General features: G+C 35.6%; 1 protein-coding gene across 2 annotated transcripts in view; it reads left to right on the plus strand.

The window, feature by feature from the left end:
* The window catches only part of ADGRA1 (adhesion G protein-coupled receptor A1), a 263,104-nt gene that overhangs the window by 199,680 nt on the left and 36,858 nt on the right, over window positions 1-26,566 (plus strand). Inside the window, exons 2-6 of one of the 2 annotated variants that reach the window (XM_032116447.1) lie at window positions 4,070-4,075; window positions 13,090-13,297; window positions 14,208-14,416; window positions 22,701-22,828; window positions 23,742-23,865. In XM_032116447.1, coding sequence (XP_031972338.1) covers window positions 14,414-14,416; window positions 22,701-22,828; window positions 23,742-23,865 — 255 coding nt within the window. In that variant the 5' untranslated portion in view covers window positions 4,070-4,075; window positions 13,090-13,297; window positions 14,208-14,413. The remainder of the gene's footprint in view (window positions 1-4,069; window positions 4,076-13,089; window positions 13,298-14,207; window positions 14,417-22,700; window positions 22,829-23,741; window positions 23,866-26,566) is intronic. The other variant, XM_032116446.1, reaches the window with a different exon arrangement.

Here is a 26,566-nt window from a genome sequence, read left to right on the forward strand (position 1 = left end):
AACCACTTCCCTGGGCAGCCTGTTCCAATGCTTGACAACTCTTTCAGTGAAGATATTTTTTCTGATATCCACTATAAACCTCCCCTCATGCAACTTGATGCCATTTTACCTCATCCTGTTACTTATTGCTTGGGAAAAGAGACCAACCTTCTTCAACCAAGCTCCTTTCAAGTAGCTGTAGAAAGCAGTAAGGTCCCCCCAGAGCCTCCTTTTCTCCAGGCTAAGTAATCACTGTCAAATCTGATCATTTACTGGAAGAATGCTTGGTGATCAAAAGTATCTGAAGCTGCCAGGTAGATGCTTCATGCTGATGACCAGACATGCAACTGTATGGTGTTTCACCAGATGTTGTAAATATCATGTATTCCTGTTACCTCATACTGCTTGGCTGTTTCAAAATCAACTGAGGCTTCTCTTTCCATGTAAATGGATTATTGAAGATAAAAGCAAAACCAACCAACCAAACAAAACCCATCAAATCCAGTAGTTTACTAGAAAAGGAATTTATTTTAGAATTCCCCAGCACAGAAATTATATTCCAAGTTTCAGGTTATTTTCCCAATGGAGAATTGCTGGCTGATACTTTTGATGAACATGGGTTAAGCTTTCTTTTCTAGTAAGAATCTGTATAGTGAGCATACACTGATGTTAGTGGTACTACCCAAGGTAATCAACAGCATCATTCAAATGTAAATTTTAGAAAATGATTAAATAAATATTCAAATACATTTTCTTCACAAGCTCTTCTATGAATGTTACAGTGTCTCTTCTCCATATGCTTCCTGCATGTTCAGGGGATTAGGAATTTTAGTGGTCCTCAACTTTGTATTGAGCAGAAGATTACTATTCACGTTTAATTTCTAAGAAAAGTCACTGCAGCTCTCTGAAAATCTCCCAAGTCCTACTTGGAATTAATGTATTGAGCTAAGTAATATTATGAAACTGAAAATATTTATTTGTTCTTAAACCAGATTTTTACCTTAGGGTAATGCTGAATTTGTTGACTTAAATCATTGTTAGAAATGGTCTGCACAAATTCAAACTGATGCTGTATGTGGGAGACAGCTGGTTGTCATGGTAACTGTAGTGCAGTTTTTAATTCCACTTGGTGAGTAATGCTAACACAATGTTGCTGAATAGACCATGGCTTAGCAAGTACAAGTATCTTGAATTCTCCATGTCGGTTTTACAGAGTAAGAAAATGCTTTTTTCAGATATATATACTGAACCATTTTTGGCTTATTGCTTTTCAACAAAGACATTAAAAAAGTGTATCTAAAAAGCTAGAGGATATCAAAATTATATGGAGAATCTGCTTTTGGTGTGGCCCTCAAAGAGCCCCAACAAGGTGATAAAATTAAGAGACACACAGTAAGATATCTATAACCAGTGAATATGGTTTTGTTTTCTTATGACTGTTTGTCACTCCATTTTTAATGTGCATCTATTGAAGAAATGCAGGAATATAAAAATTTAGGATGGCAGAAGAGCACAAAGTTAGCCAATCAATTTTTATTTTTGTTTTTATGTGTGGAAGAAAATAGGACATTAATTGAAGTTATTTCATTATGTTAAAGCTGAGACATTCACTTATTGCTGTGCTTAAGAGAAGACCTTTGCTTTTCAGGTAATGTGTCCTATGTGAAAGAAACAAAAGACAATAACTCAAGATGTAGTTGGGGAAATAGGATCAAAATCCATTAATTAGTTTGCTAATTAGTCTTTTCTAGACCCTCATACTTACTATTAAAACACTTTCTTTCTGTTCGATAATAGAGAAGAATGAGGATACAATTTTTAGTAGTCTGTGCCCTTGGCAGCAGTGTTTCCATATCATTGTGGATATATAGAGCTTCCAGGACTCAGAATTCTTGATGATAAAAGTATTTCTCATTGCTGAGATAGACAATTTGGGACTCTGCCAGTTCTGAAAAAATAACTGTCTTTCAGCTAATAATGTTAGTTATTAATTTTGTACACAATGTTAGTCCTTCACTTGGCATGAGAGACTCAGCTTTTTTCTGTATTGATTTTTTCTTTTTCCTTTTCCTACTTGAGCACATTTCTTTCAGATCCTTGCTCTAAATAATTAATTCATATTCTCAGGTACTCATGTTAGCATCTGGTATAACAGTAGTAAAAGTCCAGAAGTGTATGTGTAGGATTCACCAAAGTACTCCCATCCGATTTAATGCAGAAAGTAAAACTGAGAAGTCCAGAAGGAAAAGGTAGTGAAATGGTGAATGGATTAAGTTTTTATGTTAGAAAATGAACATTGCTACTGTCTGAAATAAAGGCATATCAGTTTAATAGAAGACTGGAAGTGATTCAGCAAGAATGATAGCACACTAAAAAAAAAAAAAAAAATAAAATCCATCAAATGTGGCAGTGGAAGTCCTTGAGAATCTCTGCATTATACACACTGATGTGCCCGACTGGTAAAATAAAGCCCTTTAAAATAAAGGCCTCTGGTACAAAATTTTGAACACATTAAATATACTGATGCCAGAAGAATTGACCTTTATGGAAAAAGATTAGAAAATCAGTAGAGCAAGAGGGAAAGACCAAGAATATTCAAACCGTTGTGAATACTTGCAATAGAACAATGTAAAACAATTCATTTTTCTACTCATTAAATTGCAAATTTGCTGCTTATATAACTAATATACAAGACTTCAAAAGTGAACACTTCATGGAATATAGACCGCTATTTTTAATGAACATGTTGCTGTTGCTTTTTCAGTATGCAGGCACTGCAGCACTAATACTTGAAAACTTCTATTAATTCAAAAGCCATGAGCAAGATAAAAAGGCTGTGTTTTCCCATTCAGTCCTGTAGTATACTGAAAACTGAAAGCAGCTTTGTATTTGGAAGAATTAAGATAGTTATTTTTCCCTTTTGTTTGATCTGAAATGGGGAGAGGTGACTGAGCTGAGTTCTTATTTATTACTATACAAGTCTCCTCCCATATAACTTTAGGTAGGTTAGCACCAGTCTGAGTATTTAAAGGAATCTATTATATCACAAATCTCTTGCATTATATTAGGAAATCCTCATTCTCAGCAGTCACTGAATGGGAATGAGGAGATTCTCCTCCTGGGCTTAGTTCAGACCTCATCTGGATTCAGTCACTCTATAAAGAAGTGTCACTGTATAAGAAGTATCAAGTGACCTTTGGTGTCTGAACTCCAAGGGACTCACTTGAGTGAGAGTGACTGCCCCAGAAATATAACACCATCCTCACCCAATTTAAACTAGGACTTTTCAAGTGATGAGAGATGACAAGTACTTGATAATATGTGCAATATTTTAAAGTCTTAATCAAGGGAACGTCATCACTATTTCACAAGCAGCTGAGCTACAAAACTTGATTTGACTGGTGGATTAAGATTTTAATTCAGTCAGCTTTTAGAATAAAATTGTGTAGAATATTTCAACTGGTTATTTTCGTAACAAACAAAAAAATTGTACACATGCCTAGGTGGTTTCTTAGCATCTGTAAAATATTAATAAATAAGAGATTTCTTCCAACCTTCTTAAACTAACAGGACTGTGTAAAGTCATCAGCAGGTTGGTGGAGACGTGTTCTGATAGAAGGTTAACTCAGAATTCACTTCCATTGGGATTGGGTTTGGATTTTACTGTGGATAATGATAGCAAATATTTTTTATTTTCCCATAATTCTGTGACAAAACTCTTAAAAAAACTTAGTAGAATCAATCAAGGTAGATAGTCCCTAAGTTCTTACTAGAACAGGAGTGTGTCCAGATAAACTAGTGATCTGAGATGAGAACAATGACAGTACATGTGATTGAGCTGGAGGTAAAAGTGTTCCCTTTGGCTCTGAATGTTTTCTGGCTGAACTAAAGGACCGACACCACAGATTTTCACATGAACTACAGATACAATGTGCCTATGGATGCATCAGCATGCATGGTATTTGCCCAGAACTGAACTTCAGAGCTGAAATTTTGACTACCATTTCATTGTCATACTGAGCTGAATATCTTGTGTTTTGTGTCTGCGCTGGGCGTGTCAGAATCCTGGCGATGTGTGTGAGACTTACAGAGCAGGGTATGGGATTTTGCATGGGAGCTTTGGGGAGTAGCAGCTACTGATAAATTCAGGCACTGGCAGTAGTGGAGTGTGTCTTCTAAAATTATTCTAAAATTATTTTCGGCAGTTTCAGCTTTCCTCCAGTATCAGAGAGGGACAATGTTTCAGTAGTCATCAAGCAGCAATGTCAGCATTTCATTGCAGTCATCTTTATGAAAAGGTGGCATCAGAAAAACACTTGGACTTCTGCAAATTATAAGCAATGTAGAAGCTCACTTTGCCTCAGGAAAATTATATCAAAATAGTTTATTAAAAATTTCTGAATTAATCTTTTTCAGTACATTCCCACTTACGTTACTAGATGAACTTTATCTAACTGATTATTTATCTAACTTAGTTAAGTGTGAATACCACATCAGTGAAATCAGAAATCCTATCATCTTGTATGATTAAATAATTGAAATATTCAGTCATTTTGAATAACTGTATTAGCTAATGGTTGCATCACTCTCTACTTGTAAATGTATATATACAAATTATCTAAGTCTTAAAAAAAATCATAATATCTGTAAGGGTATGTACTACACTCTATTAAAATGCATATGAGTTTTGTTTAGTACCAAGTGAATTTTCTCATTCATGTAAGCCACCTAGTAGCCCATCTCCTTTTAATCAAATTATGCTTCTCCAACTTTAGAAATAACTTTGGTAACACTTTATATCTCACTGTTGGGAAATATTATCTTTGTTCTCATTCATAATATTTTGTTATACATGATAATTACTAAGCTATGCAGAAATACTGTTATGAGGCCTACATTAACATAATTCACCTAGTTCAAAAAATAAATTAAAAGTTATCATGGCAAAAAACCTCATGTATGCCAGTTAACACACGTCAGAATTCACATGATTCCTTTTTCTAAACTGGTAATATTTATGTGTAATTGAATTTGGTGGTCAATGAGCTGTAGAAGGTATTTGGTTAGTTAGGTATTCTGTATAATTATGATGTCCCTCCTAAGATCCATGGTGATAGCTTTGCAATTATGTAGCTGAAGGTTCCACATAGACAGCTCATGAGATTTTTTTATTCTTTATATTTTAAAATTCTAGCAGTTTAGAAGTCCATTCCATCTTCTGAGTGCATCTGCAACAGCTAAACCCACAGTATCAATGTAATAAACTTGAATATTCTTATCATCTTCCCAGAAAAAATTCATATATTTAATGCCTGAAGATTAACTGAGCTTCTAAATAAAAAGGAAAAATTCTCCTTCATCACAGGCTGTTTTAGAGGAAAATGCAGCATTTCTAGGAGCTAATGCATCTCTGAAGGGCCCAGTGAACCAAACTCCTGACAGGGTGAGTTTTCCTGTAGAGTGCACTGCTAGAAGCCATCCTTTTTAAAAATGAAGCTGCAGTTAGTCTCTGTAGGTCCACAGCTCATTGTGTGAATTTTGGAGTGTGTCTAGAATCCTTCAAGACTTCAGTGATTTTCCCCAAAACCCCAATAAATTCTGGTTGAAAACTCAGAGGCCACCCTTAAGACCTCTTAGATTCCCAGAAGATGAATTTTATGCATTCTCTGGCACAACTTTTTGCATTATGGCAAGTCAGTTATGGACTCTGAATTGAAGCAGTCCTGTAGTGCTGCCTGAAAAAGTTTGTTGCCTGCAGCTCTTAAATGTGTCCAGCATATTTTCAAAAAACTTGTTTCTCAAAAAAATAATAATATTATTTTCACACTCTTTTAATCACACTTAAATCTACCATGACTGTATAGTTATTTTAACTCTTTTTCTTCTTAGTGAGATTTTTATGAGCCCTATTAGCTGTATACTGGGGATGTAAGTAGAAAGTTCAAAAATTCCTTTAATCAGGAAATTCACGAGTTCTTAAAAAGAATTTTAAACACTTCTTGTAAAACAGTGAAATAAATCAAACCTTGTCTAACTGCATTATTTAATTCTATTGTAGAGCTTTCGAATATTCTCTCAAGAGTTGGTAATTTTTTGTGTGTCTGTAATGCCTGAAAAGTATCCCACCCTCTCTGTTAAAAAGGCTAGGAAACTTTTGTGTATTTTAAGTCTGCATTTTTGCTCTTGCCTAATGTCCTATTTGTCCTTGTACTCAGACTGGCTGTTTGCTTACATGACTTTCATTTTGCGAGACTAACAAAGCTAAGCTCCTTTATTCTCCACTTGTGAAAGAAATTATTCATTCTGAGGGTGACCCTAATAACCATCCTCTTTATCCATTCCATTCTGGAATGACTTTTTCTCTGCCTAGTTGATCAAAATTTTGTATTATGTCTCTGATTAGGCCTTTAAAATCAGAATATTTACATGGCAATGAGTCATCTTGTATGTTCTGGATTGCATTTGTCATCTTTTTTTAATTGTTAAATCATAGTGGCTCTGAGTCATCCTCTGATCAACCAGTGCTTTCACATCCTTGTCCTTATCTTTTGCTTTCCAAAGTGGCCTGTTTCACCAGCTTGTCATAGACAATCTCATTATAAATATGTAAAACATGATTTAGAACCTTATCTTAGATGACATTCCTCTTTGTTTCAAGGTCATCAAATAAAAATTGGAAGTCTTTAAGCTGATTTTCCTACAAACTTTGGGTATGTTCACTCCAGGCTGTCTTCTCCTTTCAAAGTAAATAATTGTATTATCAATTGTAGCTTTTTCCTTATTCACCTGAAACTAATTGCTACTAATTCTTAATGTCTCAAAAGAAATCAGGTGAATTGTATTGCCTGTCTGGAAAAATAGTTATTGAGGAGAATTATCATTTGGGTCAGGAATTATTTACCTTTGGTAAACCTACCTTATCTCTCTTCGTGTTCTTTTTCTTTGATTTCTTATTTTTGTCACTTTTTCCTACACAGTAGCACATTAGCAGGCCAGTTGCTGCTTGTAGATTTGCACATATTCTCATTTTCTTAGGAAGTTTGCCAGGTTTTCAAATATGAAATGTAAAATCCTGATGTGGAGACTTTGGGTTTATACTTTTATTGGAAAAGGGCTACTGACAATCAGATTTCCAGATTATTTTATATTATCAGCTTTTCTAAAATTTCAGTGCTGTTTGCTAAATCTAACCTTTCCATAGCATGACCCTATAAAGCTTTTTATTATTAATTAGTGATAATTTCAAACATTAAGATTGTTTTGTATCTTTTGATGCAATTTACATATATTTCTTATTGTTTCCACATTTTCACTGTGCATCAAACCAGCTTTTATGCCTGGCTAGAACAAAAATGTCTTGGACTACATAATTAGTTTTCCAGATATTGAGATGGACATGGACTGCAGCATTTCTACATAATGACTTTATCATGTAATAATCCCAGCACACTTAGCAATTTCATCTCAGTAACCAGGTGATTTTATGTGGCATTTCTGTAGTACTGCTGTACTGCTTCATTTCATCCTGGGATTCTATATAAATTCTGCTTTTCACTTGCTAGTCATCCCTGAGCCTTTCCAGACTTGCGTTTAAACAGCGCTCTAGAAAGCGCAGTTAAACTGTGACAAATTATGTAGGTAAGTTAGCATGCCTGGGGAACTTCTACTTTCCTTGCTTGATATCATCCCATTAAAAAATAACACAGTCCTGTTTCTTTTACCACCTGCAACTTGCTTGTCTCGTATAAGCATATTCAAACTGGCATTGTTTTCATTCTTTTTACAAGACTTTTATTTAGTATTTTCCCATCTGGTCTAAATTTTGGGGGCTTCTGATTGATACTTTTCATACCAGAAAAAGAGATCAGAACTCATGTACAGACTACCTAAAGCCTCACAGCACTGGGCCGAGTGCCTGTCCTTACATCACATATCTTGTGCTGAGATAATTCCAAAGGAGTGTTGTTTAAATACCTACCAGGGGAGACAGCTAAAAAAACCAATTTTGCCTCTTTTTTATTATGTTAACACCTAAACCTTTAACATAAACCCCAAACTGAAATCTTCAGTTGCTTCTAAGGATTTGCTGTCTTATTCAAGGGACTAAATAAGATCTATTATATATGTATAAATAATTTATTTGCTTGATTTTATTATGATGACCACACCGTTAACTCAGTCAGTACATATTTAATAATGTAGCTCTTACCTATATAGCTTAGTTTCTATTTTTTTTACTGTAACTTTATATAGCTTGTGCCTAATTTGGCAGCACCCTTTGTATCTTTAATAATTTAATATATGGTGTCTTGCATCTGAATCTCTACATCACCTTATCAGATTCTTTGAAATCTGGAAACAGTGAAGCTGCTTTTCCAGTTCTCCTCCAGGTTTTAGGTGAATTCGTTTACTCTTTTTTTTTTTTTCTTTTTTTTTTTTTTCCCTCCAGACTTCCTCTGACCTGTTGTTAAGGTGCTGCTTTTTAAGTTAAGGAAATTGCTGACTGGAAAAACATACCTTATGACTGTTCTGAGGATTCAGAATTGGTTGGTTTTCTATGAAATATATTTTATCTTAAATAGAAATACTGTGCCTGAACTCAAAAATCAATCTAGTACCAAGGCATATGCAAGGGTTACTGAAAACAGTTTGATTTTTGTCATTCCGCAGTGGTTACCAAGTATGTTTCTTGATAATGATTGCTTGATAATGAGTACAGTCTCTCAATATTATGCTAAATTTTAGTCAAGTAGAACACTGTAACAGGAAAGCAATGCTTCAATGGGAGCAGGTCTCTTAAAGGACTTATGAAAGTAGAAGAACCAAGGTATCACAAAGTCACCTAAGGCAAGAGGCTGTCTTTCCTAAACACTTAAAAAAACTCCTTGTAAATGCTGGCATTGATTATAAGGAATGGACAACTACCAGAATAAAACTGCCTGGGGAAAAACTTCACTTTAAATCTTTTATTTTTCCCTTAAAACATTTTAATAAGGGTCACACATGCCTGAGTTGCAAGAATGCCAAGCATCCATAGCTCTGAATATCCTGAGGACCATGTCCTCTTCAGAATGAGATTTTCCATTCAAATTTAAAATTTTTAGGATCCAGTTAGATTTATTGGTTCCATTTTGGTGCCTCAGATATTTTGAAAAATTACACACACACATACAAAATCAGGTCAAAAATGGAAACAAACCCTAAAACTTCAAAACTTATAAAATTGTACTACCCAAATTATGGTTCAGAGTGTTTAAAACAACCGTTCATTTCACTTTTTGGAAAGTTGAGCAGGTTCCAAGAAGTCCTAGGATCCAGGAGTCCTAGGAAGCCTCCCAGAAAATCCTCAGAGCTGGTTTAGAGCTGGTAAGCCCTCTTTCCCTGACTGCAGGTCACACAGCAGATTTTCAGATATCTGGGCAGATGACATGGAAGATACTTGAGAGGGTTTGAAATCATTTCTATCATATTTATGTGCAAATGGGTGGATGTCTGTGAATAACTTTCATTTTAAATTACTGGCATTTTTCAGCAGAAAAATGCTCCTTAGAAGAATTTGCACTGTGTTCAGGATTTCTTTTTTCTAATCAATGCTAGTACAATCCAGTTAATAGGACTAAAAGTGAAATGGAGTCATGATGGGATTATTGACATTCTGTTTTGAAAACACTCTCAGAATGTCTAAATCCTGACTGGTGAATTGCTGACACAAACTCTAAGCTTTTCCAGGAAAAATATGAGATGCCAGGGCTGGCCTGTCATTGTAAAACTGTGGCTCCTATGGTGGGTCTGTTTCTATTTCTCTTTCTCTCTTCTCAGAGGTGCAGGCAGCTTTTTGCCACTAGCATGCTCAGAAATTTTAGTTCCTATGTGATGTGATGCTCAAAAAAAAGAAGAAAATTTAAATGAGATGATTTATGTGAATTTTGAAGCATCTGAAGCACAATCATTCACTCAAAACTTGATGTTACTGTCATTGGTTTTAGTAATATCTGTTCCCATATTGTATTTCATCTCTGAACTCTGTAGCATCTTACAGGGCAAAATAAATGCCATCATTTTTATTTTGCTTAAGTGAGAGGGAAACTGAGGCAGGAGTGGGGAACTGACTTACACTTTACCTCACACAAGATTAGCAGAATACAAGACTGAACCTTCCAGCAGGTTCCCTCCATCCTCTGCCACAATGATAGGAACTACTTCAGTGCTCAGATCATCCCTCTTCTGTGAATAATGAATACTACTACTGAAAATTCTCACACATCTTAGATGAAAAATTGTTCACATATTTATTCATATTTTTAAACAGCATTGTGAATGTGAGGGTCCTCTCACTATGTGCATTTTTCATTAATATCCTACCATAGGATCTTGTTGTCAGGCATGTCGCTGTAGCAGACAGTTTAGATGTTTAATTTTGATGAATTTCTAAGTAAATACTTGATGTGCAGCAAGTAGTTTGAGTTTATGTGTACATTTGTCTAGTTAAGGAATAGCCCTGTCCCTTTGCCCTTTACTCCACCAGCCTACCTGCAGTCAAAAATAATTGAAGTAATAGGTAGTATAAGTGTGTAGTATTTAAAATAAAGTTGTCCTCCAGAAAGTGACTGTAGGCAATTATTTATTGAAGTTTATTAAATAGTTTGTGTTATGGGTATTCATTTTGAGCAGACAACAAGGGAAAAATACTGTCCTGAAGTCTGATCAGGAAAATGTTTTCTGTAAATGTGTCTTTTTGTCAAGTAAATAATTTGATGTTGCTGCATGTTTGAGATTTGCTCAGTCAGCCCGAGCAGAGCAACGAGTCCACACTAATTCCATTTGTGGGCTGTGTGCAGCGTTTCTTCCCTGCATTCAACCTTGCCCCTGTGATATGAAGCTGTAATCTGTGAGTGAGACTTGGGGCACCCTGCTCAGGTTCCTCCCTCCCTTGCTGTATGCTGAAGGGTCTCTGTGGGCAGAGATGGGTGCTGGTGAGGAGGAGAGGGATGGATGCAGCCTGGTCCTGCCCCAGCTCAGTGACTGCCATCAGCCCTGCTCGCCATCTCCCTTCAGGTGGGAGCAGCTTCTGCTCCACATCTCCCCAGTCCCACAGGCAAGCTCTGTCTACACCATTACTTTTTCCTATTAGTATCAGTAAGTCCCAATGGAGAAGAAATTGGAGAACCACAATAAATTAGATGATTTCCCCTCTTAGCAAAAGTGCTATAAACCTGTTGTTGTCTCTGGTTTGTGTAGGGCTGCTTTTGTCAAGTCATAGCACATTGTTGCTTAACCCAGTGCCTTTAGCTGTTGGTTTCATTATCATAAGCTTATTCATATGCTTCTAGCTTTCTCTTTTTATGTATAATGAATAATTAGTGTAATTTAATATGTCATCATTGTTGCTTTTTCCAGCACAGAATAATAATAAAAATCCAGTATAAATGTAAAGTTAATCACACTGTAACCTCTCTTACACTTCTGTACATCTCCAGATAAGTCCTTAACAGTGATCTGGGGTTTGACAAATGTCTCTTCTAAGAAAGTCTGTGCATACTTTTTGATAGTAATTTCAAGGCCAAAATGGTATCATCAGAGGTTCAGCATATGCAGATACTTGGGATATCATAGAGTAAAATATGTCTTTTTCAGAAGCATGAGATAAAGCCAATTATAACAGCTTTAGTGAATTAGGCAGTGGAAACAATCTCAGGATGAGTGCTTGAAGTTTAGCTCAGTTAATTCCAATTAAAGCCTTCATAATAATTTAAAATTCTAATGTAGACATGTTCTCTTGCTATCTGCTCTTTTTTTCCTGAGCACTTTTAATGAGCAGCATCACCTAGGTTGAATATTTACTTAAAAAAGGATGGTTTTGCATTTTTACTGTTAAAATCTGAAAACCTTCCTAAAATATACATGGTGTAAGGAAAATGGTGTACAAAAATCTTTATCTCCTTATTTAAGCATCCAAATGACATCACAGACTACTCATGCTTTTCTTCCATATTTATTGCATGGTCACTAGATGCTTCTCATACTCATTTTAGTTTACTGATCTCTGTTACACCTTTTATCTCTCACATGTGTATTTCTCCCAGCACATGGTCATATATTAATGTCATGTTTGTTTATATGGTTGTGAAGATCATTGTTTTACTTCTGAAATAGGTAACGCACATGTGCTATGAGTAAACTGTGATAATCTATGTAAATTATGTGCACAGAGCCATACTCTGTCCTTGGGGGAAATGCAAATTAGAACATTTTGTAGTTTGTTTGTTTTTAAATACATACACTTTTCACATCAAGGCTCAGGACAGACTCCCTGTTTATTTTCCCATTGCTCATCATTTGTTATTCCTTGTAAATATCTCAGTCTTTAATGATTAGTTTACTACTTTGGCAGGAAAAAAATGCTTGATAAGTGAAGTCCTCAGAATACAATGTTTGGTGTATTTTATAGCTCTGCTGTAAGGGAATTATCTGCTTGTAAAAGGGTGTATAACACACGGCTCAAAGCCATTATAGTGATCTGACAGCCTTCATTCATTTTCTCCCAGTGTTGGCTTGTTTTCTTCTTTTACATTAGGGTTTGTAATATTTTTTATCCTGCATGACTAAAACATAGTTAACTGAGTTTCCTTATATGAAGCAAGAAAAACATTGATAAAACCGTGTTGTTTACTGCACTTGCAGTCCTCTGCAGATGTAATTTGTTTTAATAATAAAATTATTTTTATACTTAAGTACCCTTTCGGAGAAATGTTTTAATGTAAGTTGTCTGATTCTATTTTAAGTGAAGGAGAAAACCTGGTAGAGGTTGTCTCTTTAAATCAGATCTGCAGTGTTGATGGACCCTCTAGCAGGCACGGTAAGAACCATTCTCACCTCTGCAGCAGGGAGCTTGACCATATAGACTCTCACATTCAATCAAAACGCTTTCCCTTTTAATATGCACTGTACCAATCCTATTCCCATGGTTACAGCCCGTGCTTCTTTGGTTGCTTCCAGTCTGTTGGAAAAGGAAGGCAGCATACATTTCTTGTACAGGAGTTTAAAACATCATGAAAGCAACCCTGTTGTGATTTGCATTTTAAATGTTTCTTTTTTTTTCTCATTGTACAGAATGCTGTAGCAGTAGCTTCAGTTCATTTGCCACAGTCTGTCTTCTCTCAGTCTTCAGCCTGGCAATCTGTTGATAACTCCACTTGCAAGCTACAGTTTATTGTCTTTCGGAATGGAAAACTCTTTCCTAGCACAGGAAACTCATCAAATCTCGCAGATGATGGGAAACGTAGGACGGTTGCCACACCAGCTGTTTTTGCTAAAATAGGTGAGAAGCTGATATGCATTATTTTCTTTAATCTAAAAGCTACGGTGTACTTGATTGTGTAGAGAATAGAGGAGTAGAGTATGCACTGTGCTGAGAGGCTGGAAACAGTATCTGTCTTTAGTACAATGTTTGCAATTGTTCCTATCTGCACGATTTTATTCGGATTGTCCTGCAAATAAAGAAATGCCCTTGCACTATGATTAGAAGGCAAATTCTGGGCTACTGTTTGTAGACTGCATTGTTACAGATGCTTGCTTCTTACAGCTATCAGAAGGAGCTTTGTTTTACTCTTTACAATTGCAGAGTTAATGTCCTAGACACTGATAAAAATCAGGCTTTTGGAGTGGGAGTAGTGCCCTGTTGCATGTATCAATACTCAGCAGTATACTTTCTGATACGATGGATGTAAAACAGATGTTGTTAAAGACTTTTGTCTAAATAAGATACATTGTATGTGCTAGTGAGTCATTATTTTGATTAATTACTCACCCATGCAATTTTACTAATTTTGTCCGGTACTGGATAGTGCTCTCATTTCTATTAGCATGTTTAAATGTTTGAATGTGACTCGCAAAGTGCAAAATTGTCTCAGCTATCAATCTTGCCATGAAACTGAGCCATTTCTGCAGTTGCATGGGCAATAGTGTAACACTGGTTGTAACTGGAGAATCTGAAACAATAAAAAAGATCTCTTTTGTGAGGGATGATTAGATCATTTTGACACATTATGTGATTGAAATATTCAGATTTATTTATACCATTGCACACTTCTCTGATGTGAGCACTACCTTTGATTTTGACCGTTAAGATTTTATGTCCTCTGGTTTTTTTCCCCATAGTTTAGTGTATCTGATCTCTTTACAGAGCACTCATCACTCCGTCTCTCTGATTCAGTTTGTTCCTTTTGCAGATGGGTGCAGTTTTGGAAACCTCACCAGCCCTCTTACTATAGGATTGAGGCACTTTGCACGGGGTATAGACCCCATTGCAGCCTTCTGGGATTTTGACCTTCTAGATGGACATGGAGGCTGGTGGGGAGAAGGGTGCCACATAATTAGTTCTGCAGGCAATATTACCACCATTCAGAGTACACACTTCAGTAACTTCGCAGTGCTAATGGTAAGTATATGACTTAGCAAATATACCTGTATTTTTCTTTCTCTCTCTTTTGCCATACATTTATGTTCTTTTTACGTGCATCTGTTTCATTCTTACTTGTCAGTAGCTGACCTTCTGGGTTTTTATAATGTTCAGTGTAAAACAGTCTAAAAGAAAGTAAGTTGTTTAACTGCTAGTGAGTGAATAAACCTGTGGGTCAGTTTTAATATCCTGAGACAGACCTAATCAGAAATGACATTAAATTCAGTCTTATAAATGAAAGTTCCATCATGAATGATTAGTACATAATGGTTATAAATTATAGGACAGGGTTTAAAAATGTATACTCCTGTGTGCTTTTACATCAGCACATCTCAGAGGCTGGTCTGCTTTTGTTCCTGCCCTGCACTGTGTTGATCATACTAATTAGTTGCAGGCATACCGCAATGTTGAATCATTTAATAAATGGAGAGGAGTAACATCTTCTGCTCTTTTAAGTAAGGACAGACCTGTCCTTGTTGATTCTGTAGGAGTTTTGTTTGTACACCAATGCCGATAGCCTACTTACAAAATTGCTGTTCATGAAGAAAAATATTCCTGTGCAGTGTGAACACATCAGCTGCTTTGCTCTGTTCTCAGTCACACTTACAGTTCCCATTGCAGTTATTTAACTAACGTGCTTAACAGAAAGTTACCTTCATGAAAGCAAAAATATTATGCATACAATAATGAACTGTTATGATTCAGGGACTAAAGGAAAGCGAACAAAAAACTGAAAGGTTTATAAGCTTTATAGGTGACAAAGTGTTTTCACCCTTAAAAATATTTATTATAAACCAGTTGTAAAAATATTAGACATGTGTGTACTATTAATACTAGATTGCTCTTGAATGCTGATGCATGATTGCTCTGTAGATGCTGCTTGTGTACATTACAGAAATGTTTATAGTTGAGTAAATAATGTATTGTGTGTATGTGTAAGGGACAGCAAACACAGGCGACAGGAATTGCAAGGACGTGTGCAGAGAATACCAATCTGCTGCTGTCAGATGGAGCCCAGATGGCAGCCAATCATAGCACAAAGCTGTGGTACCCACGAGTTAAATGCAGATATTATCATCCACTTCCTAAGAACTGATTTCACTGAGACTTAGTTGAACATTTTTTCACCCATTACAGAATTGTTCAGAATTTAAGAGCTGTTCCTCAGATTTGATGACATCAAATACACCTCATTTTCTACAGCTGCTGTGAGTTCCCTTTTTCTGCCAGCCACTTGTTTCCCAGAATGCAAATCATAATTTTGCTTTGAGGATGTTTCTAAATTCTTTAAAGAAAGCACCTGTTGACTTTGCAGGTGCCACACCCAAAATGGCTTCCTCCTCCTTCAACTGCTTGAGTTCAGCCTGTTCTTCTTAAACTTTGAGTAGTTACTAAATGTTTAATCAACTGTTTTCAAACAACCAATTCCATAGTTTCTTTTTGTTTGAAAAGTTGAATACTGACACAAAGGGCTGCAGTTAATTTTTGGTTTGTAAAGCACATTTATCTCTGATAAGTTGTAGGAGATGGGTTTTTCTACAACCATAAGGCAGCTGAGGCACTTTTTACTGGAGCTTTTGTATCTGGTATGTAATTCTGCTTTAGGCCTTGTGTTTCTTGGTTATGAGAATTCAACTTTGCTTTATTTCATGTGTGCATCTTTCAATTTTATCTGTGCAAGACAAGAATGTAGAATCTTAGACTCACCCTTGCTTTGCAATTGCTATGGTAGCAAACAATGGGATATGTTTCTTAGCTCATGTTTCACACTAACTTTTAAGAAAAAAAGATGACAGGTAATTTTAAAATATCCTTATATAAGTACGCACACACACAAACACGTTTTCCAACCATTGTCTTTCTAAACAGTTAATGGAAAATTTTTGTACCTTCACTATGTGCAAACATTTTAATTCAAGTATTATTTTTTAATCACTGTTTTATAGTATAAAGTCAAGGATTGTTTTATTTGATAGAAAGTATGCTTTTCTGGGCAGTTCAATTCTCATACCAGAAATGAAAAATACTTCATTGTTCTGCAGAATTATTATTATACAAAATAAACAGTATAAAGTGCCTATGTGTATCTTATTAATTCATATCTAAATGTCTAATATATTTTAAAATACTAACAAACTGTCAGCAAATTCAAAATAGCTGGCATATAGTGTGTAGCCAATGAAATTACCTAGAATATCATGATACATGTCATTAATCTGTAATTCTCTAATCTGTTAAACAACAAAATTTCATAATTTAGTATTATGGTTTGGGGTAATTGCAGAAAACTGAGGTAGCATCTGTAAACTAAAAAGCAGCACCAAAGCTTTACATTATCATCAGAATTGTGTACATCCTGCTGTGAATAAGTTGAAACAGAAGCCTCAGTCAATCCAACTGCCCCTTTTATAGTTAGTACAGCACATATTCAGATTTGTCACCTTTTTAAATAGTAAGACAAAGTTTCCTAAGATGCTTTCATAAAAATTGTTTATGCCTATGTGCTGTCAAAGGGTTAAAATAAGGGTTTTCTTGAGTCCTTTTTTTAGAAAGGCAGCAATCAAGGATATATCAGCTACGATTGATAATTAATAAGCATGAGCATACTTCAAGTGAGAGGAGTCATGTAGAGCCATTTGATTTCTCTCTGTGACAGTTGTTCAAGTGATGTCAGTAAGAGAGAAAGTATAGTTTGGAGGTTGGGTGGGAAAAGAGGTACAAACTCCTTCCCTCACGTGGTCTCACACTTTCACTTTTCTCTGGGTTGGGCTGGCCAACAGAAGTAAAATAATAGAGTCAGACATAATAGAGCATTATCTTTTTCTGATCAGCTTTTGAGTAGTATGTCCTAGAGGTGGGAGTAAAATACTGTGAACTAACTCCCACATTATATTCCTGCCTTTTACTTCATGTACTGTGTGTTTAGACCAGTCCTCTATTTTGTCTTTTCTTCTATTATCTATAGGAGGAAGAGAGTTGGTTACACTCTGGAGGTTACACTTTGGAGGTGTCCAAAGCCCTCTAGAGTCCTGAACTCTGCAATATGATTTTCTATTTTAGAATAAAATCATGAATTTATATACTTTGAAGCTTTGTTATATCTAATGATAAGCATTTGTTTCTTACATACTATGTATTTATGCTCTTATGTGAACAGAGGTGTATATCAGTATTTTAATTTTTCAGGGCAACATGTGTGTATGTCATGACCAATCCAGAAACCTCTATATCTGAGTAGTAACTCTTCAGCAGATGACAAAAATATCCAATAGCAACAATTAATTTCAAAATTTGCTAAACATGTTTTGGCATACATTGTCCTCTGTTCTTCCTTTCATTTTTCGTAGAACACAATAAAAATTCAATAGTGATGGATATTACTGTAATTGTATACAGCATTTCCTTTCCCCTCTTAGACTGCTTTGTCAATAGTAATTTCCTCAAATCTGCCAAATAAACACAAATAAAATTCTTAAAACTAAGTATGATACTTCCCAATTAACGTAAAATGGATTAATAAATATTCTTAGCACTTTTAATTGTAATCCTAAAAGTAGGTTAAATCAAAATAAAATCATAAGCAGCTCCTTTCCTGTTTTGTCACAATTTGTCGTATTATTCCATCCAACATAGGTGTGGGTTTTGTTGGATTTTTGGGTTTGATTTATGTACCTAAGGAGTAATTATTTGCAAAAGTAGCATAAATTCAGTGGATGCTTATATGAGATAATCAGGGCTGAGGAGACTGAGCTGACAAAACCAGAGCATATTTGAAACTGTTCTGGAAGCAACCTTGGAAAATCATGTGAAGGAGAAATTGAGGAGAGGCAGGATACTAGGAATACAGTAAGAGTTAGGGGATTTTTCTCTTGTTTTACAAGCATTCCCCCAATCTTTGAAGTCTTTCCAATTTGGTACAAAAAAAGCTACTTTTTCAACATTTGCATTGTTACTGGAGACAATTGCAGAATTTCTTAAGCCTGTTCATGAAGTTCAGTTCTGAAAAGTCTTCTGAACTTCCATCTTTCACGTCTTCTCCAAATTAAACAGCCTGTCTAAGCCTTTTGAGAAATTAATTCATGAGTCGGGGAAGTATTACAGAGATGTCATTTAGAAGGTTGACATAATTACAGTATTTGACATTTTCCCCGTGGAGAACACAGGGTTTCTCGTAACAGGCTGTGGAAACATTGTTCTGTACTTTGAAAAATCAGACTGCTTATAACGAGAGGTTCAAGAACAAATATTTCAAGTCCTTTTTCATGTTTAAACACCAAGTTCAAACACCTACAGGATAAACCTTAGCAGAGTTTACACATCACAGATTGTGAAAGTGATCCAGAAAATTTACCTGCCATATGCAAAATTAACATTTGGTGTAGCGGGGACTACAAAATTCCCTGGAATTAGGTTCCTCTGCACGTGTATAGATGTTTCCCATGTGAAGAGCCTGCAAGGAGACACATGCTCTTCACTGAAGTCCTCAGCTGGCATGTACTGCTCACTGCTCATGTAAGGCTCATTCTCTTAAGAGCATGCTTAGCTCATATGGACAGTATTGAGTCCAGGCCCCTAGAAAAGGCTGCTTTTTTAAGAATGTTCCTGACTGTAATCCTTTTGCACAAAGCCTTGGAATTAGAGTACTCTTAAGAGCAAGGTCTGCTTTTTATTTCTTTTTCCATGGATTGCACCTACATTTTATTAAATTGCATTTAATAATATGTATTATTTGCTCTGTAAAATGCATAAACTGGCTTGGTACTGGGCTCAAAAATCCAGGCTCGTCTTCTCCAAAGTGCAATGACTTTATCAAAAATCAGGTCTTTGGCTCAAGCTCTTTCTTTGTGTTTGTTTTTCCTTTCTATTGACTTAATGGATCTTGCATTCATCATGGTGCAACTTCAGCCAGCAGGTAAATGGATTCAGATTATAAAGCTCAGTAAAATGGGCCAACTCTTGGGAGACAGATGTAAATTAAAGACCTGGAATCCAGGCCTTGGGAAATTTTATTGTCTTTGTGGCTTCTGCTTGGTGGCTCCTTTTAATTCAGCAATGTCTTTCTTGTACTGAAGTGCCCCAAACTGGAAAGAATAGTTGAGATTTGGGCTCACAAGTGGTGAATAGAAGGGAATAATCACTTCCATCACTCTGCCGTGTGCAGTCTTGATAATATGACCCAATAGGGAATTCACCTCATATGCCACAAGTGCTCCCCACTATCTTGGTTTGTTTGACACCATCTTAAAAGGGTGAACAAATGACAATTTCTCGTTAGACAACATTCAGTGGGCCTTGTAGTTGTAGATAGCAGTTTGTAATGGTCAAAGTCTTGTAAGTATTCATTTTCCTGGGATAATTCCTGTGATTTTTCAATATCATCAAGATTTGGATCCCCTCTAGGAAATAAAATTAAACCTAACTTTTTAAAATTTAATATAAAATTATGCTGCTTTGCATACAGCATTAAAAAAAATGTTTCTTTTCTGCATGTTGTCTTCCCCAGAAGATTACTCAAGGGAAGTTGATAGATCAATAAGGTTTAATTATCATCAGAGAGCAAACAAGATACATCTGTTATATATCTGTAATGAAATCAGTTTTCAATATACAAAACTCTTAAAAAGGCTATTCTACTTTGGCATTAATGCATTATCGTACTCAAAATTTTACCATTTATTTTCTGTAAAGATTAGATAAAAGATAATAAAAACTCAGTATTATAAAATGGAATTAGCTTTAAGATGCTGATTGTTATTCGTTCTTCTGCAGGCAAAATGATTGTATTCCCGTAGGACACATGGCATTTGCTTTTATACTGATGATCAAACATAGGGAGAGGTTGAACCTTGCATTTGCACTATTAAAAACTAGTTCTTTAGTACACAGTGATGGTACTCAAAATTGCTTTCATTTTTTGCTACATAAATGTGTAGCTTCACTGTGCTTCCTTTTTCACAACTTTAACTTTTCTGTTTTTTTCAGAAATCTCCAATTAACTTATTTCTTTAAATAACTGTACTGTTACTACTGTATAGTTACAGTAACACATTTCAGAATGCACAGAAATGAAGTGTGTACCTAAAATTATGCCAGAGTGTACTATTGGTATATGAAGATATAATTATATCAGTAAGAGCTAGAAGCAAATGTTCTATTATCTTCAGCAGAGAATTTCTGTTTAAATTGTCCAGTGTTTGCATTACTACTTTAATAATATGAGCTATTGAACATTTCTGGTAAATACTCATTCATCTACCTTGAGACACTCTATAAAAGAATTAATGAGGAGATGATGCAACTAAAAATATGGGAGAAAAAGATGATCAGAAAAAGGGTGTTTGAGTGGACATTCAGAGACAGTTCTGAGCCAATAGACTTTTAAAGAATTGCTTGAAAGTTGCGAATTCATTATATCCTGAGTGTTTATTCATGCACACTGAAAAAAAGCAAAAATGAGAAGGCCTTAAGAGCATAGGTCTGTCACTTTGTAAAACTAGCACATCAAAAGACAGTTTTTTTCTTCCTCTATTTCATTTGTGATTGAGGAAAGAGAAGCAAGAACTTGACACCTACAGATGAGAGAGCATAAGCTGAGTTCCTCCCTGAGAAGTGACTCCACCTCTCACTCTGAGTCTTGGTGAACTGGGCAGGACTGAGAGAGAACTTGTGTGAGGGACAGGGGTGACAGAGCAGGTTTAATGAGGTACATGTGCAAGCTGAGGAAGTACCTGAAGAGAAATGGGATGTGATAATATATAGTTGGCATTCTTTGTTCATAAGTTATTTTTTCATTTCGATGGTCATTTTTATATATGTCGTGAGCTGCTCTGTTTAGTACTGACATTCATACACATCTGGAGAAACTGGTACAATCAATCTTAGAAACTTTAAAGCTAGTAATGAAGGAAAATAACTATTAGGGAATCTGTTACTTGTAAGAAGCATTTTAGAAGGTAAACTAAATTCTCCCCATTTAGTAATTGCATATACTCGTGAACATTAGCTGTTTGTACGTGGACAAGTTCATATACATAAATAATGGTGCTAGAAATCAGCTCTCTGCATGCAAATGCAATTAAACAGAGGTATTAGCATTACAGTCTCAGGTTTCTAAGGGAAGATTCCACTTCTGGAAAATAATGTATTGAACCTTCTTCTAAGGGAACCTAAAACTGACAAATAAGAAAAAAATCTTTTAAATGTATGCCAATATTTTAAATGTTAGAGTTTGCTGGATTGACATATTCAGTACTGTTTCAGATTTTAGCTTTTTCTATGCTCAGGTGTATATTTATTTTTATGAATATACTATACTATAGAGTTAGTGCCACTGCACATGGGAACTGGCATGTAGATGACACTTTGTTTGCACTCAGGTGATAGTTTTGTGTATAATTTTTAGTGCCTATGTGCAGAAATGTAGTGCCACAAACAAATGTGGCTTAATGCATTACAGGGAATGTCTGATGTTTGCTTTAATTCAGATATTCTGAAGACATTCTATTTTATGTGAGGGGCTACTTTTGCTTTCCATCCATCACACCTCCAGATTTAGCTTGTCTAAATATGTAATTTAGAGGAATTTGATAAGGTTAATTTTACAAAGATATTGATAATTTTTCGTTATGGTTTTCATGAAGAATTGTGTCACTAGGCACTAACATGTCCAAAAGGAATGCACGGATCTTTATACTGCTGTTAATATAGATGTGCAAGTCACTTTTGAATTACTATAGGGAGTAGAGTATTTGCAACTAAGTGTGAAGGTCACTGGGTTACAGGAGTTGTATCAACTGGAAATTATATTTGAGTCAGTTGATAATTTGGGTGTATTCTCATGACTTTTTTTCTTTGAGTGGTTCTGCAGCCATATGTATGCCGTTTAGAAACCTTTATGGTGATTTGATATTTTGTGCTTAATATCTTAGTAAAATACACTCAGAAAGTTCATGTTATCAGAAGTACCAGATATTTCTAATGCTGGGAAAATGTAATATTCTTTGTATTTTTTCAGACCTTTTTTTTTTTAATTAGGATATGTCTGCTTGTACAAAAAGGTTAATTTCTGTCTAGCAAACTGTATGCAGATGAGGAAGGAGCAGTTTGTTATTGTAAATTCATGAACTGTGTCTACATTAAAAGTTCATCTTTTTTTTTTTTCCTGCCCTTGAAAGGGAACAGCTAGAAATGACAGGACATATTGGAATGAAGTCTCAGTTTCACACATGCCTAACAATGTTAAATCATTTTGCTCTTTCCGTAGGATTTTAAGACAGTGCTGTCTTTCCCCCAGTACCCAGGGGAATTTCTGCACCCTGTGGTTTATGCATGTACTGCAGTTATGTTGTTGTGCCTGTTTGCTTCCATTATCACCTACATTGTCCATCACAGGTAAGAACTCCATTTTAAGTACGCATTAAGTGGTGAGCATGATGCTGAGGCACTTCAATTTTTACAACCCTTACTGTAAAGATAAGTTAAAATTATCTGAATTACTGTTGGATAGTAATGGCAGCAATGTGATTTACACCAGAGAAATCAAAAGAAAGTTTATGTTGACCTTTCATAAGCTGTTCCCGAGCTTTCCTGACATGCATGTTTAAATTTTCTTCACACTTTTCCTAAGATTTCTGCCTCAAAAATTCAGTATAAAACCATGAACACTATCAAATTGCTTTCTGGCAACTTCCAGATGAGCAGCACTTTGGTCAGCTACACTTGCCATATTGGCTTTTAAGACCAAGTTTGGTTGGAAGACTGGTAACTATCACTGGATGAAAGAAACTGTCTTCTAAATTTTGGGTTTAGAAAACTTGTGTTTTCTTTTATATGAAAAATTTATATAAATGCCATCTTAACTACATACTGCTGGTTAAAGACCATTAGCAATTTAAAAGAGTAGGAATGTATTGTACTGTAGAAGCTGCTAAATATTAATATAAGTGAAGTTAATGCAATGTCTTCTGGTCTTCAGCTTCCATTTAATCCTTTAGCAATGTCTTGTTAAAGTTCTGCATATGTGAAGCTATGCAATAAGCTTTTGCTTTTAGTGCTCTACTTTAATTGCTTGATTTGGTGGAGGAAACTAAGTCAGTGGACTTTTATGATTTTTACCGTTTATTTTACCTTTTTATAATTTATTTCAATGCTATATAGGTCAGACTCTGTCCTGTGGGTAGATTGTTACACAGGTATTCAGCAATCAGAGAATTTTATTCTATCAAATTGAGTATTTTTTCCAAATAGTAATTTTCATAATAAATATGTTGGGGTTTTAATTTTAAAATGTGATTTTTTTCAACAGCACGATCCGAATAAGCAGAAAAGGATGGCACATGCTTCTCAACTTTTGTTTCCATACTGCTCTCACATTTGCTGTTTTTGCTGGGGGAATCAATCGCATTAAATATCCAATTATATGTCAAGCTGTAAGTATCTGTCTTAACAATTCTTACTGATAGAATTGAAACTTGGAAATGAGTTTTTAATGTAATATTGGCAGTTCTCCTTCTTTTCTTATTTTGTTCCTGGATCTTAAGTTTTTCAAAATATAAGCATGTCTTTTAAAGGCCAGAACTGGGAGTGTTCAGTGTTTGGTTGTCACATGAGTTTCTCTAAGAGGGTGATCAATGTATTAAGTTCTCTGAGGCTAAGATTGCCCTTTTTGTTTTGTTTTGTTTTTGTTTTTGTTGGGTTTTTTTTAAGAAAAGCCCTGAAAATCTTAGTATTTCTCTACTGTTCAGGATAGTTGAAAACTGAATACAAAATACTTCTGTCCATCCTGTGCTTTGGATTGAATGTGTGGGACTAAAGTTACTGCTTCACTTGTGTAATACATACACTGTTTGCCTGAGGGTGGCTCTGGCTTCTCTGGATGATCCCTAAGGAGACAAAGCCGACCAGCTTACTTGTAAATTATGGACCCTTGTTTGCACTGCTGGACTGTTTCACCTCTCTTGCCTCAGCATTTTTGGGGCAGTAGTGTTGTGAGATGCACAGATAGGGCTGGATCCAGCTGCTCTGAATATAAAGGCTGAGTCTGTACAATGTGTAAGGAGAGTCGTTTCAGTCATCTTCTGTAATGCCTGATGAGGGCTTGTTGCAATTTTTTTGCTGTAAATATTTCTTCCTCTCAGATTTTGTGGAAGTGCACCAGGGTTCATGAATGTTGTTGGTATTTACCTGTAGTAAAGCATTTCGTTTAGCCAGTGTTCTCCCAGATATTTTGCATGTCACTGATCAGTTCTTCTGATTGGCTTGGATGGGTGTAAATAGCAAGAGTCAGGAGCCCACAGAAGCGTCAGTGCAAAATTTGCAGAATTAGTGTAAGAGTTATCACTCTAGTATTCAGTGAGGTGCTTTGGAAGCCTTTTGTGTATCCTTGTGCATGACCATCAGTAAACAGCACATGTGGGTCTGTAAGCACTGTGATGTTCTACATGTGAAGTCTACTCATGTGCATTACATGGTACTCATTTAAATAACACAGTCGTCCACTAGATTATTTTGAGAGAAAGATCTCACAATATCTAGTGTATTGTGTCATAATTACTTTGTAAGTTCTAGCAAATTGAAATATCACTTACCATTGTCTTTGCAGTTTGCAAGTGATAGTAGCAGATTAGTTTGTAGGGCAGCCATGGCCAGGTAATTACATGGTCACAAATGACCATCTGTTGTTCCAGTCGTTGTCTGGTTATTTACTTTGCAGCTTGCATGGTAACAACGTGCTATTAACAGCTATAATGAAAAATTGATTGAGATAAATGTGTTATTAATAGCCTTTTATAAGTAATACATAAACTACAGGGGTATCTTAATAAAATGCATTATCAGTGGCATCTGTCTCTGATAATGAGAGAAACATGCACACTTAGAGAAACTGAATTGAACCATTCATATATGTCTGCTGACCGGTTTCATGAAGTTATTTATTTACCTGACAATATGCTACATCAACAGACAATATCATCAGTAGTTACAGTATAGGAAAGATATAGGTCACACAAGGGAGACTGTCCTCTATTACCTGCTAGAAATTGTCTGATGTAATTAGACAGGGCTAATGGATTAAATAGTCCAAACAATCTAAGACAAGGTTCCAGTAGCTGGTAATAGAGGCTGAAAAACTGTTCACTTTGAGAACATTGTACCCAGCCACAGATCCTTTCTTGCTTTCTGACAGCAAGGTTTTCAAAATTCTGAATGCCAGTGCCTGTGTCCTGTGATAAACCTGAGACAATTGCTCTGTGATTTAATATCCAAGGTGCCAAAACCCTGATATTTGGCTTAAAATATATTTGTGGAAATGTTGCTGCTTCAAGCAGCACTAAAATATTAGTTATACCACAGGTGTAACACCATCAGATGCCATTCCACAGGAATCCTTCAGTCTGCTAAAATTCAAAGCACAGCTACAACCTGCAGCAATGCAATTTTCACTTTTTATTTCCCAAGTGCATAGGGAAAGATTCCAAGTGCAAGTATTTTTTGTCCTAATCACTGAAATGTGGTATCAAAGCCAGTCAACCACCACCATTCCTATTGTAATTATCCTTAAAACTTCCACAAAAACTTTACTACAGCATACTTATCGATGTGAAATAATAGACTGAGTTAACTTTTGTCCTTCAAATTTAACCAAAAAGGGTGGTTCTAAATTAGCTTCATTGGGATCACCTTCTGTCTCTAAATGAGTAGTTTCAGGTTAGTTTTAAACATCAGGAATTAATGCTATGGAAATGGATCCATTTTCTGTGATATCTGGAAGAACCTTCAAATCCCCTTGAAGGTGAAATAATCACACAGGAAAAGTCTTTTCAGGAATGGTCAGACATTTATTTTTATATGGAATCTAAAAATCTAAAATCCCCTTTTAAACCTATGTATCTATTTCAGAGAGGATTTTGTATAGACCTTTTACTTGCATATGTGCTCTGCAGTCTTTATGATTTACAAGAAAACTGATGTAAGAGTGCTAGTCTAGAAGAGTTGATTGCATCTTCACACATTTCTTGTGTGAATGAATCTACAGACTCTTTAGATTGCCCTTGAATCCCATTCTGGGTGTCACTGAATGTTGGCTGTTGTCGAATCCAGACTCTTGAGTTTACTGGTAAAATCTTTCAT

Source organism: Corvus moneduloides, chromosome 8 (assembly GCF_009650955.1).
Source record: "Corvus moneduloides isolate bCorMon1 chromosome 8, bCorMon1.pri, whole genome shotgun sequence".
In the NCBI taxonomy this organism is placed as follows: Eukaryota; Metazoa; Chordata; class Aves; order Passeriformes; family Corvidae; genus Corvus; species Corvus moneduloides.